General features: G+C 38.8%; 1 protein-coding gene across 2 annotated transcripts; it reads right to left on the reverse strand.

The window, feature by feature from the left end:
• Positions 1–438: 438 nt before the first annotated feature.
• LOC103553476 (membrane-spanning 4-domains subfamily A member 4A-like) lies at positions 439–19,228 on the reverse strand. Of its 2 annotated transcripts, XM_008524068.2 has the most exons (7): positions 19,076–19,228; positions 11,928–12,087; positions 10,718–10,855; positions 7,534–7,590; positions 6,186–6,344; positions 2,641–2,742; positions 439–740 (listed from the first exon to the last, which is right to left on the reverse strand). In XM_008524068.2, the coding sequence occupies exons 2-7, from the start codon at positions 12,069–12,071 to the stop codon at positions 651–653; spliced, it is 690 nt and encodes a 229-aa protein (XP_008522290.1). In that variant the 5' UTR covers positions 12,072–12,087; positions 19,076–19,228; the 3' UTR covers positions 439–650. The 2 variants fall into 2 exon arrangements, with proteins under 2 accessions (XP_008522290.1, XP_008522293.1); XM_008524071.2 differs by lacking the exon at positions 10,718–10,855 and having other exon boundaries at positions 19,076–19,222.

Below are 19,228 nucleotides of genomic sequence, written 5' to 3' on the forward strand. Positions count from 1 at the left end.
CCTGTAGGAAAGAGAATGACAGAGAAAGGGAAGAAAAGGAAGGTGAAGAGAGAGAGAGAAAATACAAGTTGTATCTGACCAGGATGTGATTCTTACTCTATGTGTATTTATACTCAAATAATAGTTTGTGCACATGTGAGTACTGACTGTGCTAGTCAAAGGTATTTTCTATGGGAGAAGCCTAGCAGGAAAAAGAAACAGAGGGAAGAGCCATACATCTCAATTTTCTGCAGGAAAAATCACCTTGCATTCCTAAAGGCAGGACAAGAAAGTCAAACAAGTGGGAAGAGCATTGGCCAGGGAAGCAGAAATATGTAGTCTGCATGGAGGCCTCACTTCAGCAATATCTTTTTTGCCCTTCTTCTACCAAATCTTCTTTACCACCTTCATGTCCTTTTATAAAAGTCCTGAAGATGGAGGAAAAATTTTCAAGGGCTCTTGATTCATAAAATGAATGTTATATTTATTTAACTTCTGCTATTGTGAATAAAGAACCAGTGAAATGAGTTGTTGAGTTCTTGGGGAAAAATGAGAACATCGCTCTGAATTTTATAGGTGTAAATATATTAATGTAAGAGTTGGATTCTGGCACTTTCCCAAGTGGAGTTCTTGCATAACTGTCAAGAAAGGTTTTCTGGAACATTTTGCTGTTAATCTGTTGGTGGTATCAAATGTGCTCTCACTGGTGCAGGAGATGCTGTTTCTGCCATGTGAGGATTTGTCATAGGAATGAACACAACCTGTGGAATCAATCAGAATGCCATAGGTGAGTCAAGCAAAAAACCTCAGACTTTTCCTTTCCTATCCACACAATGTCATCATTATCAGAGTCTACTGTTTCTTCTCTGAATTCAGTCTCAACATCAACTTGGTGGGGTCTCTCAGGCATTCTTTGGATGAGGCTATATCTAGGAAAACCATTCAGCGAAGGCTTTTGGCATGACATGCTGACAGCTGTTGCTGTGGTCTTGCAAGTGGATGGATCTACTATGTGGATGAGGGTGCCCAACAAGCTGGGTAAACCTAAGTGTCATGGAAAATATATCGAGTTCTTCTACCAAACCTGGTTGTTCATGCTGATGACAACAGCATACCCAAATCATTGATTTGCTGGCCATGACAAAAACATTGCAAAAACCACACTGATCAACATGGCAGGAATCATTAGGAAACGAAGGGAAATGCTGGTCCTTCTTCCACAAATTCAACGTGAAATGGAGTGCATGTTGGAGGAGATCTAGGAAGAGATAGAGACTTAGGAATTTATGTCCCAAAGCCATTGCTTTTCTTGATTCACACTTGCCAATTCTATAAGAAGTGGAATTAGCAGGAGCAATATTTCCCAGCTCTGTAACTAACCTAGGAGCAGAAGGGAACACAGGCCTAGATATTATGATGTGAATATTACTAAGGAGCTTGCCCCCTGGTTCAAATGCTTCACTTAATGAAATTACAAAATCACTGGATTTGCTGAGAAACTCTAGCTTCTAGGGTCTTATAACTCAAGAGTCCACTAATAAAGTCAATGTGATTTAGTCAATCTCTCTTCTGTGGGGAAGGGCTCTGGGGGTGGGGGATGTGGCGTAGCATGACAGCCCCAAAACAAAGTAAAAAGGAAGAAAATGGGGGGAAAGAGCACAAAAAAAATAATCTTATCGAACTACTGTTATTTTGTGATTTGGGTTTAGCCTTTGTTTGACCAGACCTTTGAGTAATGAAACTAATGAGCATCTCCTGGGCTTTAATATCTATTTTCTTACCCTGCAACCCTCAACTGTTGGAAGATATCCTTGTTCTATTCTTCCTAGTGCCTCTGGGTCTCTTGTGTCCTCTCACTTCCCAATCCCCTCCAGGTGTCATCCTTTCTGCTCAGCAGCCAGGAGGATCTGCAGGTCTCAGGGTGAGAGGATGGGCAGGTGTGCACACACTCACAGAGAAGAGTGAAACCCTGACTTTTTTCATCAGCCCATGGAAGACTGCAATCATAGGATAATAGAGTAACATCTGGCACTCCTTGAGGACCTCTCCATTGTGAAGCATACTCTGCTCTAGACTAAGCGAGGAGGCCCTTTGAGGGGTTAAGGATGAAGAAAAGTACTTTTCTTTATCCATTGTGATAGGCAGAATTCTAAGACAACACGTGGTCACACATGTGCATGTATGATTCCCTTGCCTGCAGTATGGCTGGGACCTTTGTTTATGATGGGATATCAAAACCGTGAATAGGTTGCTACTCAGTTGACCTTGAGTTTATCCAAATGGAAATTATTGTAGATGGACTTGATCCAATCATGTGAATCATTTAAAAGAGGCTTAAATTACCAAAAACGTTTTCTTTCCTGTAGGCCTCAATGTAGAAATAAGTTGTCATGAGTTCCACAGCTGAGAGGGAATGAATTCTGCCATGTGAGCATGGAAGAGGACCAGAGGCCTCAGCTGAGACCACAGCCCTAGCCAAGTCCTTAATTACAGCCTTATAAATCCTGAGCAGAGAACCCAGCCAAGCTGTGCCCAGACTCTTGACCCATGGAAGCTCAGAGATAATTAATGAGTGTTGTTTTATGCCTCTATGTTTGTGTAATCCATTACACAGCAATAGGAAATGAATTCAGATATCTTCAAGGTAAATCCAATACTCACCCTCTCACGATTACAGCAGGTGACATTGCTTCCAAAGACAGAGAGGGACACAGCAATGCAGAACTCCAGCACACTTAAAATGAGCACTATACCCTCCATACCCTAAGAGCAAATTCATAACAAAGGAACATGAGGAATAGAGATGACAAGTTCAAATCATTGACCACTGATTACAATACCGAAAGAGAAGAACAATTGGCCAGAGGTCAGAGAAACTGGCTCTTAATTGCAGCCATACTCTTATCAAGTTCATAGCCTGTTGAATGTCACTTATCCTGTCACTTTTATCAGTACTGAATTGGGCATTTTTCCCCACCCTCTACTTTCCAGTGCTATTGTAGGTACAGAATGTGAAATGCTGTAAAATGGGGGAAGAGATCATCAAGATGATAATCAACTTAGTTCTTTCAGACATTATGGATTCCTTATAGTTGACACAATAACGTGATCTCATATCTTAGTAATTGAAAGCAGAGTAATAATTGTAGGAAGGATAATAAGAGACCAAAGAGGTCCACATCCTAATCCACAGAAACTGTAAATATGTGAAGTTACATGGCAAAGGTGAATTAAGTTTGTAGATGGAATTAAGCTTAATAGCTGACCATGAGATGGAGGAGTTATCTTGGATTATCCAGTGAGCCCTAAACAATTACAGAATGCTTATAAGTGGAAACAGGACGCAGAAGAGTCAAAGTCCTAGAGAGATTTGAAGATGTTCTACTGCTTGCTTTGAAGATGGTGGATGGAATGACAAGCCCAGGAATGTAGGCAGCCTCTAAAAGCCAGAAAAGGCAGAGTTACTGATTCTCCCTTACAACCTCCAGAGAGAAATACAGCCTTGACAACAAGTTGATTTTAGCCCAGTGAGACTCATTCCAAACTTTTGGCCTTCAGAACTGTAAAATAATAATTTTACGTTGTCTTAAGTCACTAAGTTTGTAGTAGTTTGTTACAGCAACAATAAGAAACTAATGCAACAATGAACACCAAGTTAGTTGGTCTTTAATCCATCTTCTCAGAGAATTGACTTTAGGTCTAATCTTTAGCCAAAAATGGTCTGATTTGAGAAACATTGGGCAGTACTCTTCTTCCTAAAAACTTGAATTAGATGCCTGCATTGATTCCTGGGATTCTTTGGTCTAAATATTCTTCCTTTTTCTCCACAGATAGGAATGGTGCTTCTGCTGTGGAAGAGGCAATAGATCAAGAGCCCAGGACATGAGTGACACTGACTCAAGTGAACCTTGAGAATATTTGCATTCATCGTTTCTTTATCTATTTACTCATGTCTTCAACATATTCAGCAGCCGCTGTGTTTCAGAAATTGTAGGTACAGATAATAGAGCAGCAAATAAAACAGCTAATTTCCCCAACCTCAGGGATTTTTCCATCTAGTGAGGTAGAACAGGAGTTAACAAACTTTCTATCAGGGGCCTGCTGGCATATACTTCAGGTGTGGGAGGACATTTGGTCACTAACCATCAACTCTGCTGCAGCACAAAAGCAGCCGTGGACAAAACGTAACAAATGGATGTGGCTATGTTCCAATAAAACTTTATTTACAAAATCAAGTGTCAGGCTGGATTTCCAACAATAAGTAGAAAAATACATGTAATACATATAATTTGAGCCATGTGAAATCATTGTATCTTTAGATCAAGTACAGTTGATCATTGGCAGTTTCATCTGATTCTCCTAATGATTCCATGCAGTCTACGCTGTACCTTTCTTACAAAGAGCTCACCTTTTTCTAACCTCCCTTTATAATTATATTCAAAAGTAAGCCCTTGGGCCTTTGTCAATCTCTAACTGCTTTCCAACATTTCTACTTTTCTCCCAGGAGGAGTGGAGCTTCCTAAAGGTAAAGACTGCTCTCCTTCTTATGTCTCCCACTGTGCCCAACCCAGGACTGAACATAAAGTGTAGGCTCATAGACCTGTTTACTGACTGTGCAGGTGCCCAGGTAGGAACAAATTTGGTGCTTCAGATCTCAAGAAGCCATTATGGATGTGTCTGATATAAGTGCAGGCAGAAAAAAGGTTCACACAATAAGAATTGGTGACAGCCTCTGGGAGATGGTGATTGAGATAGAGGCAGGAAAGGCTACATCACCTACAGGACCTCTTGTTAAAACCGTATTAAGAATTTAAGGCAGCAACAGCAGAGCGGTAAACCAAGGATACAAAACTTCTATCTACAAAGCCCTGTGTGACCTCACAGGTCCCGTGTCCAGGAGCCAGCCCTATGAAGCTGGTCCATTGTGGATTTTGTCCCTATCATTGTGCCCTTAAAGTCTATGAGTGGAGAGAACGTCCGACACTGGAAGTAAGATTCTTTTTCAGCATAACTACATAAAAAACATTAAAGAATAGGAGGATTAGAGGCAGGAAGTTCCAGGATCCAATCTTGCTTTTGCCAATTTCTAATGGTGTCATCCTGGAAAATCTTTTAAGTTCTTTACAAACTTTGTTTTTATTTTGAAGGAGTGGTAAGAAATAAAATTGCTTACTGTATGAACAGTTAGAAATCTCAAGGGGAGTGAATCATATTAGGAAAGACACTGAAGTGACTATTTGGAATGAATATATAGCACTCGAGACTCACCTAGGATTAGCTAGGAATGAAGAAAAGTTAATGCAATTGATCTGCTTAAGAAATTAGGAAGAATGTTGAATTTCCAAATTTGGGTTTGCAAAAGAGACAATGGAAGAAAAAACTAAGCAGCACAGTGAAAGGCTGGAAGCTCAAAGGGAAGGGAGGTAACAGAAAACTCAGTGGTGTTGAGAATGGCTAATAGACTTTTTAGTAATAAAGATTCCATTGCATTTTAGTCTGCTACGGGTGCAGCAATAACTCTTCCTTTCCGCACTTATCCAAAACTTCTAGATGTTTCATCACCTACAAAATCTTGTGTAAGTGGTAATTTGGAGAATAAAGTGATTAAGATAATATTTTGGATGAAGGCAAGTGCTACAGAAAAGTAGTGAAATATGCAACAGAGATTGAGAGTTTTCCAAGAGCTGGATGTTGAGGCCAAAAGTGCTTAATCTTGTAAGAACATCCAGAGATGTTGGGAGGGATACTGGTTATTCACCATTTCTAAGCTAATGTTCAAGATAATTTTCCTTTATTGTTAGAGAACCAGGCAACTGCATCAGGCTCCAACAGAATGCCCTGGGGGATATAGAGACTGACATCTGGCTGCAGTTTTAGAGTAGGTAACAGTACAGACTTACAGGTATTTTGAAATTAAACAGGAAAAATTATGCAAAATGCTTAACACGCTATTACAGAGTGTATGTCCCATAGCTACAAGGGCTTTCTTCCTACTTCTCCTCATCACATTTAGAGAAGGAACAAAGAGAAAGATGAGATGAGATGTGGTCCTGACTCCTAAATAAAAGATTGCCCTATGTCTCAATCACTTCCAACTTTCGAAAGTGATTCATCAATAAGGGAATACTGATTGTTATCTTTGCCAGAACCCAGGCTCCTGTGGCTTGCTTCCACCGCAGTATCCCATGAAAAAAGGAAGCACTAACCATTGAAATATGTTTGAGCTTGTAATAATTCTCCAACCCCTCTCTATAGTTCCAGTTATAGGAACTGGATGCAAGAGCAATCATGCTGATCATAGTGATTATGATCCCTGATGCGGCAAAGACAGAGCTGGTGATGTTCACTCCTAGGCTACCTTGGACCTAGAAAGGAAGGAAAATCAATTAAACAATCCAACAACACCCTCAGATATGTCTCTATCAATCACTTTACACCCACCACTTCTTGTCCAACCCATTTCATCTTCTCTGTCTTGATTAGTGCAATAGTCTCCCAACTTGTCTCTTTCCTTATGGAAGCTTCAACTCTAATCTCCTGCCAAAACTCAAATATGATCTAGTTATTCCCATGCTTAAATCCTTCAGATGACTCCCATGGGACAATGAGATTAATTCCAATCTCCTTAGCAAGGCTTTCAATCCCTTTACACTTTAGTCGGATAGTTTTGTCTGTGTCCATCTCCTACCATATTCTCTGTCGGTGCCTAACTTCTCATTATTTTCTAAATGCCACTTGCCTCTCATGCCTCCATGCCTTTTGTGTAATATCTCCTTTTGCTGTGTATTCCTTTTCCTATATTCTCTTCTCTCAGTGAAGTTTTGAGGCTTTTTACAAGACTTAAAATTCCTGAAGAAAGTATGAGACGTTTAGAGTAGCTATAGCACAAGGTAGATTTTAATGGTTATAACTGGAGGACATCCTAGGGAGACAGATTGAGGTCAGATCTGGAGAAGCCGTATTGATCATCTCCATGGTTTGATATTTGTCCTTTGAGGGAAGAAAACTCAAATATCGCTTTAGGTAGAAAAACATTTATTGAGATCTGGGCTTTTGCCTCTTATTGTCTTTGGGAAAGACATATTGGCACGAAAGCTGTGTTTTAAATTTGCTTCTTCTTTTTTAACAGCCTTGCTGTGAATTTCTTTCCCTGCAAACTGAATCAAAATCCTTTCTGCATAGACTTGGAATAAATATTTTCATCAATAAGTCAATAAATATGATGTCACACCAATACTTGGTGCCACGGTCATGGGGACCTGGATCTCAAGTTGTAGGGTTTGTATGATGAATCCATTTGATGGTTTTTCTTAGGGATTCTCTGTATTTCCAAAACGATTCTCTCAGCGACTACTGTCCCAAACTCTTCATTCTCATGTCCGTAATTCTATTGTCAGACATCTTGTATTACAAGTTTCGAAAGACCCTTTCAACTAGGTAAAACTTACCATCTCTCCTAGTTATTAAGAATAAACAAAATTTGTTTTCTATTCTGTCAGAACATTTTCACAGTTAATCTTCCTTTTGGAACAAAAACGAGGAAATATTACTAACCAGACCTCTTGTAGTTCTAGTTCCTGCTGCAACTGACAAGGAACCTGAAATAAGAAACTAAAAACAAAAATGAAAATACAGGTAAAAAGCTTTAAATAAATATTTGAAGTCATAACTTATTCAAACGTATCCCAAAATCTGAGAACTATGTTAAACAAACTATATTGAAACAAACACAGAAGTTTGTAAATAAATGGCCCTTTTCCCAGAAACAACAAAGAAATTCTACCAGACGGATTCACAGGAGAATTTATCAAGCCTTTCAGAAGTGTGTAATTGTGATGATATTTAAACTGTTTGAGGGGATTGAAATATAAAGAAAGCTTCTCAATTCCCGATATGCCTAACCCTAATATGGTATCAAAATTTACTAAGGTTTTGCAAAAGAAAAAAACCTAATGATTATTTTTATTTAAAATGACTATTAAAAGTTGTACATAAAATTATAGCAAAGAAAATGTTTAAATTCTGTACAGATGATGATTAGTTTGTACTACTTCATTTGACTCCATCTTTTGGGTAATTATTTTACATTTAGAACAAATGACTAGAGTGAAGTCGATTGGACTCCCTGCCTTACAGTATTTAACAGTTTCAGTTTCTGGGTTTGCTTGTTGTATTCGACTGCAGAAGTTTCAAAACTTCTGTCTTAATACCAAAAACGCCTGATCTAATGAACCACCTTGATAAATTTCCTCAACGAATTTCTAATTACCAAGACACAGAGATGATTAACATAAACGAAGTCTCCTCAGGAAAAGAAACAGCAGGGAGAATCATCCATCATATTATGTGAAATAAATCATGAACATCTGGAGTATTTCTTCACATGTCTAGATTTTTTAATCTTGAAATATTCATATAATTTATGAAATTAATGGATTCAGGGAGAAAACTCATATGCTAACTGCTATTCATGTTTACAATCTTGATAAGACATTTAATAGACTTCCACGTTATTACTGACAAACATTATTTATAAAATGTAGAGTTGCATTTTACATTACATGGTAGAACATCAGTCACAGTCTAAAAGCCTTTATCATGTTGAATGGGGAAACAAAGGCCGTCTTGTTAAAGTGAAAATCCACATAAACTTATAAGACTATTGTGTGTTACTATTCCTAGTATGTTAACCAAAATGATTATATAAGAAAAATATATGAAGAAAATGGTTAAAATTACTGTTATTTAAATACGAGCATGTTATACTGCAAAAATCCAAGATTATCAACTAAAAACTTCTATACACTCTACGCAAATTCAGTAAGGCACAGGGGAACATCATTATACACAGAAACAATATGTACATATTATAAATAGGTGTGTGTTTGTGTTTGAAGATAAGATTTAATGAGAATTTCATTTACCGTAGCAAAAATTCATAAAGTTCTGATAGAAAAACACTTAACAAGGAATGAGAAAGATATATCAAAATAAAACTTTACAGTGTTGCAAAAGTACACAAAAGAAAACTTGAATAAATAGACTAATGTGGGGAGAATTTTATATAATTCCGATAAAGGACATTTAGCTCTGCTGGAGACTAAAGGGCCAAATAGAACAGAGATTTGCGACTGGTTCTTGGTATCGGTTCTTGTCTACATAAGGGAGAGAAGGAGGCACATCACAGATGAGGTTTCTGAAAGAAGGCTGAAAGAATACCTGAAGGTAGCAGCAAAAAATGTCCCCCTAGTTAACAAAGGTTCCTCTAGTGGGATACCTACAAGAGTCTGAGCCATGTCTCAATTGATAAACACAGCTCTTGCAGTTCCTGGTAATCTAGTGAACATGTGTAAAAGTGTAAATTATGAAAACTGGTTTCCAATGTGGTCTTGAAAAAGAAATGAAAGGGAAAGCAGAAAACTAGAGTGGTCAGATGTATGAAATCCTGGAATCGGACTGGCCCTATTTGAGCCCTGATTCACAGACCATAAAATTGTGTGATCTTGGGAAAGTCACTTGATCTAAGTTCCAATTTCTTCATCAGTAACATGAGGGCAATGATAAATCCTTTCTCAGAAGTTTGGGATGATTGTTCGAAATGGAATTACCCATATAAAGCACTCAGCAGAATGTCTAGATCCTAGTAAGAGTTTAATAAAGGCTACTACTGACATCAGTGTGATCAGATACCAGAAGCATTACACAACTGACCCGAAGGAGAATAGCATTTGCTGTTCTTTAAACATTTTTTCTACAAACAGACAAGAAGGCACAAAAAGCCAGCTCATTATAGACTTTAAACTCTAAACGATCTCATTCTGAATTTTGTAGATAAATGGAAACTCTGCAGACTTCAGTCGGTTCCCTGATTCTTACACAAACCCGATTACAAATGTATTTTCCTCTCGTCGGTAGGTAAAACTTGTTACTTTATACTCTATTTACGCTTTCAATGTACAGAGAAATTCTCTTGTATTTTGTTGTGGGGTGAAATTTTTACTCTTTCTTAAATTTTTATTCAACTTTAATAATAGTTATTGTTGCTAAACTTAGGAAGAAAATTTATGCAACAGCAGTTGCATTTGCTAAGCTAACAATATGCTAAGATTTGATAATTGACTATAAAATCCTGCATACCAGCCGTGTCTCCTCTTCTTCCTTGCTAACAAAATCCTCATTTTGTTCAGCCTCTCATGAGATTCAATCAACCCTTCCCAGCCATAGACAAGAATCTTGAGTAGTTCAAGCCAACACTGGCAAGTCCATGACCTTTGCCCATAGCTGGCTTGGGAACAGAAAACATGTATGCACTACATAACATTTACGAACAATGAGATATGCCAACAAGTCTGCCATGGTCTGCCTGCAGTCCTCATTGAGGTTGCCTCATTGAGGTAACTCCTGAATGAATGAACTCTGGAAATGACTAGCTCTTGGCTTCCTGTTGTGAAATAATCAATGCTTTCAATCTTTAATCCACTCTGGTTTGGCGTTGTTGCTACATGCTGCTGTAATATATCCTAACTGACATACATTAAATATTTGATCTTTTTAGCTGTCTATGAGTTTTATATGACCATTCCTCCTTTAAATATGAGAAAATTGAATCAAAAACAGGTCAGAGATCTTTCTCAAAGTTAGAGAACTACAAGACAGGGTTAAGATATGATTCCAAAGCTCAGGATATGATCAACTATGTTATAGTGTCTCCAACTGTATCAAACGGTATTCTGCTCACCATCACCGACCCCCAAATTGTGTACCCTGAGTACATGGAAATGGGAGTGCCCCTATAACTTGCACCAAATTTCTCCGTGACAGTAATCATTATTATTCCCAAGCTGAAGTTCATCAGGGAAATCAGGATCTGCATAACCTGGAAAGGATGAACAAAGTAAAAACTGAATATTTACCACAAAATTGAACCCATGCCACCCCCTTTCTAACCACTAAATTACCCTCATTCTCTATCTTTTGAAATAGTCAGATGATCTCGATGATATTGTCCTGTCACATTTCTTACATACAAAGTACTGTGGACCTACTAACTTACTAAAATTATCTCTTCATCTGTCTATCCCAATTGCCTCATTAATTTCAAGATAAAAACGAGTGTACCAGGACCTCCTCAGAGGTGTTTTATGGTACGTACTTATGACGCTACTCCTACCACAAGTGTTGCTCTTCTACGCACATGCTCAAATAGGAGTGATCCAGAAATCAGGAAACAAAGATTCTCACTTGGAGAATTAATCTAAGGAAGGAGAGGATGTACAAGGGAAGACAAAAAGAAGAGCAATATGCCATTTTCCTGGGGTTTGGTGCCTGAAGACATGAATGAGTACAGGGTTCTAAAATAGAGAAGTTGGAGTACGTTATGCCATGGCATTCAAAAAGATCCAAAGTGTCATCGTGACTTTGTCCCATTGGTTTAAAGCTTGGGCTAGAGATAAACCTCTGTATTCACGGTCCTTCCACTTGCACTCAACTATCTTTCTTTAAACCATCATTTCTTTTAGGCATATCAGCTTGAGACTCCAGACAGAAATGCACAGAAGATAGAAGAAGGCTAAGAAAATTACCCACAGGGAGATAGTAGCAATACGGGGCCATCAGCTATCAGGAAGTTCTGCAGATGCAACACTAGCTGGTGCACGTGTCCTTTTATTTTGTTGGTTTCCATGCTGAGGTTAAATATATTTATCTTGGATGACCCACAACCTTAGAGTAGACCGGAATTCACTATGTTTTAAATACAACTTAATCAGAAGCATGATGTAATAGAATATTGTGTCATTTTCAGGTGATAAGGCCTGAACACAAAACACTGATCTTCCTAGGTCTGGCTGATGTATTATGCAGTAGTGGGATAGAGTATCTGGTGTTATATCTCATCCATGTGATTCTACAACATGATTAGTCTTCTCCCAGGTCCACAGCTGACTTACCCCAAGGACTTTGGGTTCCCCCTTCAAGAACTTCTCTGGCATCCCTTTCCACAGATACGTATTTAGAGAAGCATGATCTCCCGGCTGGTATACACCAGGGTCAGCCCCTGGTGTGCTCTCTTCCCCTCCTTGCATAGTTGTCATGGCAGCAGAAAAGGTGCTACAATAAGAAATATAAATTAGGATGAGGTTCTGGAAATGGTAGAGCAACCTCTGGTCTACATGCCCTTCCTCTATTATAATGGCTATTAGAACCTCTTTGAAAATGTCATTATTTCCTAGTCCAGCCAGGAAAATAGAGCAAGGAGAGAGAGAGAAAGAGAGAGAAAGACAGAGACTGAGAAATGCCATGTGACATCGAGGTGCTAGAAAGTATTGGAAAGATAGAAATATGTATAGAATTGAGGTAAATATGCAGTGCCCCACAAATTAGGGAAATGTCTTCAAGTGTATATATCAAGAGTGCACTCAGATATTATCTCTATCCCTATTATTGTGTATTGCCTTGATTACAACCATTTCCCCTTTGAAAGAAAACTTGTTCTTCTTTTTAAGTCTTTTTTCTTTTGTTATTTGACAGGGAAAGATTTGCCCTGAGCTAACATCTGTTGCCAACCTTCCTCTTTTATCCTCGCTCTCCAAACCCCCAGTATATAGTTGTACATCCTAGTTGTAAGTAGTTCCAGTTCTGCTATGTGAGCAGCTGCCAAAACATGGCAACTGACAGATGGGTGATGTGGTTCCACAACTGGGAAGCGAACCTGGGCTGCTGAAGTGGTGAGAGTTAACTTTAACCACTCGGTCATCAGAGTTGGCTCAAAAGATAACTTTTATAATAGTAATAAATTGCACAGAATCATCTGCAATCCAATTACCTGCATCTTGTAGTCTTCCTTTTTAATCAGAGCACAGTGACAATCTCAGAGCTAGAAACTTTCCCCAGGTTCATCTTTACTAAATACAATATGTGTAATCTTGGATTTTACCCTATAAACTCTGGACTTTGGGGATGGAATTTATGATCTTGAGTCATATCCCTGACACTAAGAATTTAAATCTCTTGTCACATTAGAATGCTTTAAATCCTGACTTGCCAATGAATAGCAAGGACATATAAAATTATCTTTCTGAGACAGAAAGCACAAACATAATGCTCTTATGCCATTTTCTCTCCCCAATATAGTAACCCAATCAGGTTATCTGGGGATAGGTTTAAGTCATATGAACATTATTATCTACTCATTAGAATCCATATTCAGATATTGTATGGCTCACTTATGGACAGACAGAAAACTATAGAAAATAGTTTTCAAACAAATGTAGACCTAGAATTTGTTCTGCACCAAAACTGTACTTCAGGATCAAGGGTACAGGGGCTGGCCTTATGGCTGGGTAGTTAAGTTTGTGCACTCTACTTTGGTGGCCCAGGGTTCACTGGTTTGTAACCTGGGTGTGGACCTGCACACTGCACATCAAGCCATGCTGTGGCAGCATCTCACATAGAAGAACTGGAATGACTTGCAACTAGGATATACAACTATGTGATGGGGTATTGGGGAGAAAAAAAAGGAGGAAGATTGGCAACGGCTGACAGCTCAAGGCCAATCTTAAAAAAGATCAAGGGTAAAATAAAGACATTTTCAGATAAGTAAACACCTGATAGAGTATATTAACACAGATATTTACTAAATAGAACTTCTAAATGATGTGCTTCAAAAGTAAGGCATGGGGCTGGCCTGTGGCCTAGTGGTTAAGTTCAGCACACTCTGTTTGGTGGCCCAGGTTCAGTTCCTGTGTGCAGACCTACACCACTCATCGGTAGCCATACTGTGGCAGCAACTCACATACAAACTAGAGGAAGATTGGTAAAGATGTAAGCTCAGGGTGAATCTTCCTCAGGAAGAAAATAATAATAATAAGGCATATAAAACCCAGAAGGATGTTGCATGTTACAAGAAGGAATGGTGAGCAAAGCAACTGGTAAACATGCATGTGCATACAATGTTTGTACAAAATAATAACAACAGTATCTAACTTATTAGGTTAAACATGAGGACAAAATATAAAATACTAGATCCACAAAAAGCAAAATTTGACATTGGAATGATGAGAATTGGTCTTGTAATGTCCTTGTGCTCTTTGGGAGATGGGTGAAGAGAGTAACTTTAGATTTCAAGTAATAACAAGGAAAATCAAGAGTTACCAATAAAGATAAGAAGTGGATTGTGTAATTTTCAGGGAAGAGAGGAAAATACTATGAGAAAACAAATGAATTATAATTAAAAAAATTAATGTAGGGGCCAAGCTGGTGGCATAGTGGTTCAGATCCTGATCAGGGACCTACACACAACTCATCAAGCCATGCTGTGGCGGCACCCCACAAGCAAAATGGAGAAAGGTTGGCACAGATTATAGCTCAGGACCAATCTTCCTCACAAATAAATAAATAAATAAACTCTTTGAAAAAGGAGAAGAGAAAGGACACTTCCCAATTCGTTGTAAAAAAATGTAAAAGAACAAAGTTACACTCTTCTTCACACTAAAAAAAATAACTCAAAATGGATCAAAGACCTAAATACAAGCACTAAAAGCACTAAAAATATAGAACTCTTACAAGAAAAGATAGGAGCTAGTCTTTGTGAAATTGGGTTAGGCAATGGTTCCCTAGCTATAAAAACAAAAGCTCAAGCAACTATAAAAAGATAAATTAAATTTATTCAAAATTAGAAATTTTCCTACTGCAAAGGTCACCATGAAGAAAGTGGAAAGAAAACACACAGAATGGCAGTAGATATTTGTAAATCCTATATCTGATATGGGACTTGTATCCAGAATACATAAAGAACACTTAAAATTCAACTATTAAAAAAAACCTTAAAAATGGCCAAAGAATTTGAATAGGCATTTCTCAAAGGAAAATATGCAAATGACTGATGAGCACATGAAAAATGTCAACATCATTTGTCATTAAAGAAATATAAATCAAAACCACAATGAGATAGCACGTCACACCTACTAGGATGGAAAAAATAAAAATAGACCGTAACAAGTGGTGATGAGAATGTGGAGAAAGTGGAAGTATCAAACATTGATGTTGAGATTGAAAATTGGAGCAGCCACTTTGGAAAACAGTTCGGGAGTACCTCAAAATGTAAAGGGGAGACTTACCACATGACCCAACCATTCCACTCTCAGGTATATGCCCAAGAGAAATAAAAATGTATGTCCACACGAAAACTTGTATACACATTTTGTTAGCGGAATTAACCAGAATGGCCAAAAGATGGAAACATACCAAATGTCCGTTAACTGATGAGTGGACAAATGTACAAACAAAATAGTTCTTCCATTCACCAGACTAGAATAGTGGATCTTCTTAAGCAAAGAGGATCTGGAATTATACTACCTTGATTTAAATTCCAGCTCTGGTCCTCTTTACTCAAGTTACTTTATCTTGTGTCTCTATTCCTCTATATTATACTAATACTATACCAATACTATACTATACTAATAGTGCCAACCTACTGTGGAAATTTAATAATGAGATAGTGCATTCAAACCAGTGCATGTCACATAATGAATACTAAATACATATGAACTAGTAATATTGTTGTTACTGCTGTTATTTACACATTTTTTAGCTTTGCATATAATACACAAACTTCCTCTTACACTGCCTGCCATTCAAGGACATGCTAGAGAGGGACTCTATTCAGGTCAGCATCCTGCTCCAAAAGCTCCTGTCTTAAGGGATGTGGAGAGACAGAGGAGACGAGCTTATATGATTTATTAGAGCATGTTATTCATTGTACCATGTGGTCAGTGGTTGAGGTTTCCACTCCTTTGCAGTTTGTCTCAAAGATTGCTCAGAAAGGCCAGGGGTGTCATCTGTTTTCTGCTGTCATGGAATAAGCTATTGTCAAGACTACGTAGAGGCAGGCCAGGAGACTCTCCTCTTTATCTTGTAGTCTGTCTCAGTGATAACTGGGTTAGCAAGATAGGTTACCTATTACATGTTGTTGAGTAGGCATGTTCAGACTTTTCTGGATACTTGTGTATCCTCTGAGCAGAACCCAAGATCTTAATTTACAGAAAAGAACATAAAATAGGTAGCTTTCTTTTTGGCCTTCAATCTAACCCACATCCTTTAATCCAGCTTTTGCTGGAAGATCTGCCCCTCTGAGCTCAATTTAAAGTCATTACAATAAACTCCGTAGTTTGATTTTCATTTAGTAACTTTTCCTAGAGAGGGAGAGGGAGAATTTTCACTTCAAACCTCAGAAGAAATAGAGAGAAGATATCGAGTCTTCTTCAACTTTTTCCTTTCAAAAAATTAATGGTGCAATGAAAAGTATATGGAGGACATTATTTCAGGGTCATACAGTTGGTTCCTAATATAGAATAGTAAAAGCTAAAGGTAACAAGAACCATGAGAGGATTATGAGATTCTACGTGTTTTTGTTTTTTTGTGAGGAAGATTGGTCCCGAGCTAACCTCTGTTCCCCATCTTCCTTTTTTTTATTTGAGGGAGATTGTTCCTGAGCTAATAGCCATGCTAATTTTCCTCTATTTTGTATGTGGGATGCCACCACAGAATGGCTTGCTGAGCAATGTGTAGGTCCACGCCTGGGATCTGAAGCTGTGAACCCCAGGTCACCAAAGCAGAGTGTGTGAACCTAACCACTATGCCACAGGACTGGCCCCAGCAAGTGTTTTTTGTAATGGAAGGTCTAATGATTAGCTCAGCTGTCCATGTGAAACATTCTGGTAATTTGTCATTGATGCCTTCTCTTACTCATCCTTGACATCAAAAATCAATCATCTTCCGATCCTGGGCAACCATTTCAACTCTGGCCACTTCTCCCACATCCTCTGACCAAGCTATCATTCAATTTTTATCAGGAGTATCTTCATGGCATCTTAACGAAATCCTGTGTACACTTTTGACCATGTGTGTCCATTTCATTCCCCACTTTGAAGCCAGAATCATCATATTAAAGCGCAAAAACAACTCTGGCACTCTCCTCTCTAAAATTCCTTATTTGGCATCCCAGTACCCTCACCCTCAAGTTAAAATGGGTAATGCAGTTGATAGGAGCAGCTCCGCTCCTTCAGCCCATATCTATTACCCTAACCCTACCTTGAATCTCTCTCTTTTTATTTTTGAAGCCACTAATATACTTGACTTATTTTAATACTGCAGAGCAGCAATTTCATTCCTACATGGTGGCATTTTCACATGTTGAACCCATTGCCAAGAATGTTCTGTTATTCCCAAGGCCACCATGCAACAACAACATCCACACACACACACACACACACACACACACACACACCCTCCCCCCCAGGATTTGATCTCCTCACACACTGACAATACTGCAGTCTCTGCCTTCTCTCAGGTACAACTCTTCACCTCCTCCATTCCCTACACAGGGCTTACTCAATCGATGATACTAAGGAGGGGTTTAAGAAATCTTAGTTATTTCTTATGTCCTAGAGACCAAAAGTGATGTAAAGGTAAGGACTAATGATTCTTAATCAAACTGAACGTGTACTTGAGTTTACTTCTTGTTAAGGCCAAGGAACCTCTGCATTGATCTCTCAGACATGCCTTCAGACTGAGGATTCAGGAAATGTAGGTTCAGTCTTTTCAAACATCACTTGTGGTTCTCCCTCTAAATTTAATAAGGCTGTGAGTTTCCCCAGAGCAGACACCATATTAAAATAATGCTTTCAAATAACTCTTATGTTCTTGTAGTTCAGTGGTAACACACATCAGGTCTTGGTCACTCAGGTCTGGTGCTCTTTCTAAAAACCCTGACTGTAAGTTCATATAACTGCTTCTACTTTCATACCATAGAAATCCATGTGTTAATTACCTCCAGAATGTAAATTCCTCAAGGACAAAAATTTGTGTTTATTCTCCAGGACTTCAGTTTCCTATATTCATAGATCCTGGAGACCAAAACAACAGAGAATACTGTGTCGAGGTGAGGGACATTTCTTCCACATTCGGGAAGATGCTGAATCCTAGTCTTGTCCCATCATCTGTCACATACATTGGGACGTTGTCAACTGCGATGTCCTTTTTTTGTTGTTGTTCCTGTTACAGGCATGGAGAAACCTAGAAAACGTCCCTCTTCTTCTACTGGCTCCAATCTCCTTGTAGATCAGCACCAACATCAATCTGTTGTTTCATTATTTTTATGTCACCATCCCCCTCATGGGTCACAATTGCCAAGAATACCAAGGATGGTCTGAAGGGGATGCATCTCCTTCCTTGTCAAACTTATGAAATAGAATAGAGGCCCAAAATGAGGCTGAACTTGGATGGTTTAAAGAAGGCTAATGATGGTAATGTAGAGATGGTGAGTTGGGCAGGGAAAACATCTGTACTAGGAATCAAGAAGTCTGGGTTCTATTCCTAGCTCTTTTACTGACTAGTGTGACTCTGGATAAGTTAGTTCCCTTCTCCGGGTTTAATTTACCTCATCCAAGTAAAGAATTCATTGAGTACAATTGCCTTCAAGATTCTCTCAGATCCCAAGAATGCTAAAAATCTACAAAGTCTCTTTCATTAGCAAACTTCCTATAAGCAGCCTCACTTTATGCCTTGAGTTCTCATGAATGATGCCAAAGATAGTTGGGGAACCAGGTCAGGCCCCAGACTATCCCAGGGCCTGCATAAGACTGGGGACCGCACCTTTGCCCTACAACATCTCCAACAATTTCTGCATGTGGCGGATATTTTTCTTAAATGTTGAATATAAAAATAACATGTCAGAGACAGAGAATAAGACCATGGAAGAAGGAGCATGAAGACTACATGAAGTAATTAGTCAAAAGTGTAAAATATTGCTCTCCGTTTTCTCATAGCCTGGGGGGTTAGAGAAAAAAGTAACTAATACAAGATAATCCAGCATCATCTGTCAGGTGCCTGTCCTTATCTCCATCTTCTGCAGCAAAGATTGGCTCCTTGAACCTCCCAAACATGCATTTAAAGTTGCGCTCGACCCACCCCAACCTGGAATATCACCTTGTACCATGGGAGGTGACCTCCTCTTCTCTCCCTCTCCCAGGGATCTTAGAATCAATGGATGAGGAAGTCATCAACCCAAAAGCCTAGGAAAGCATGTCCCTGGACCTACCTTTCTTCAAGCTTGGAAGGTCTCAGTTGTGTCTTATGAGTGCCAGAGACTCTGGGCAAGTGCCTTCAGTCCAGATACAACCACTTGCCCATGCTCCACGCCTCACTCAGTTTTAATCTGCCCTCCTCCTCTCCTGGCACTTTTTCTAAACCC

The sequence above is a fragment of the Equus przewalskii genome, chromosome 11 (assembly GCF_037783145.1).
Source record: "Equus przewalskii isolate Varuska chromosome 11, EquPr2, whole genome shotgun sequence".
Lineage (NCBI taxonomy): Eukaryota > Metazoa > Chordata > Mammalia > Perissodactyla > Equidae > Equus > Equus przewalskii.

Excerpts from the sequence above, each read along its gene's own strand:
- LOC103553476 (XM_008524068.2), bottom strand. The coding sequence starts at position 12,071 with ATGACAACTATGCAAGGAGGGGAAGAGAGCACACCAGGGGCTGACCCT. Across the intron at positions 10,856-11,927 it reads GGGAACCCAAAGTCCTTGGG|GTTATGCAGATCCTGATTTC; the intron begins GTAAGTCAGCTG and ends CATCCTTTCCAG. Across the intron at positions 2,743-6,185 it reads AGCTCAAACATATTTCAATG|GGTATGGAGGGTATAGTGCT; the intron begins GTTAGTGCTTCC and ends ATTTGCTCTTAG.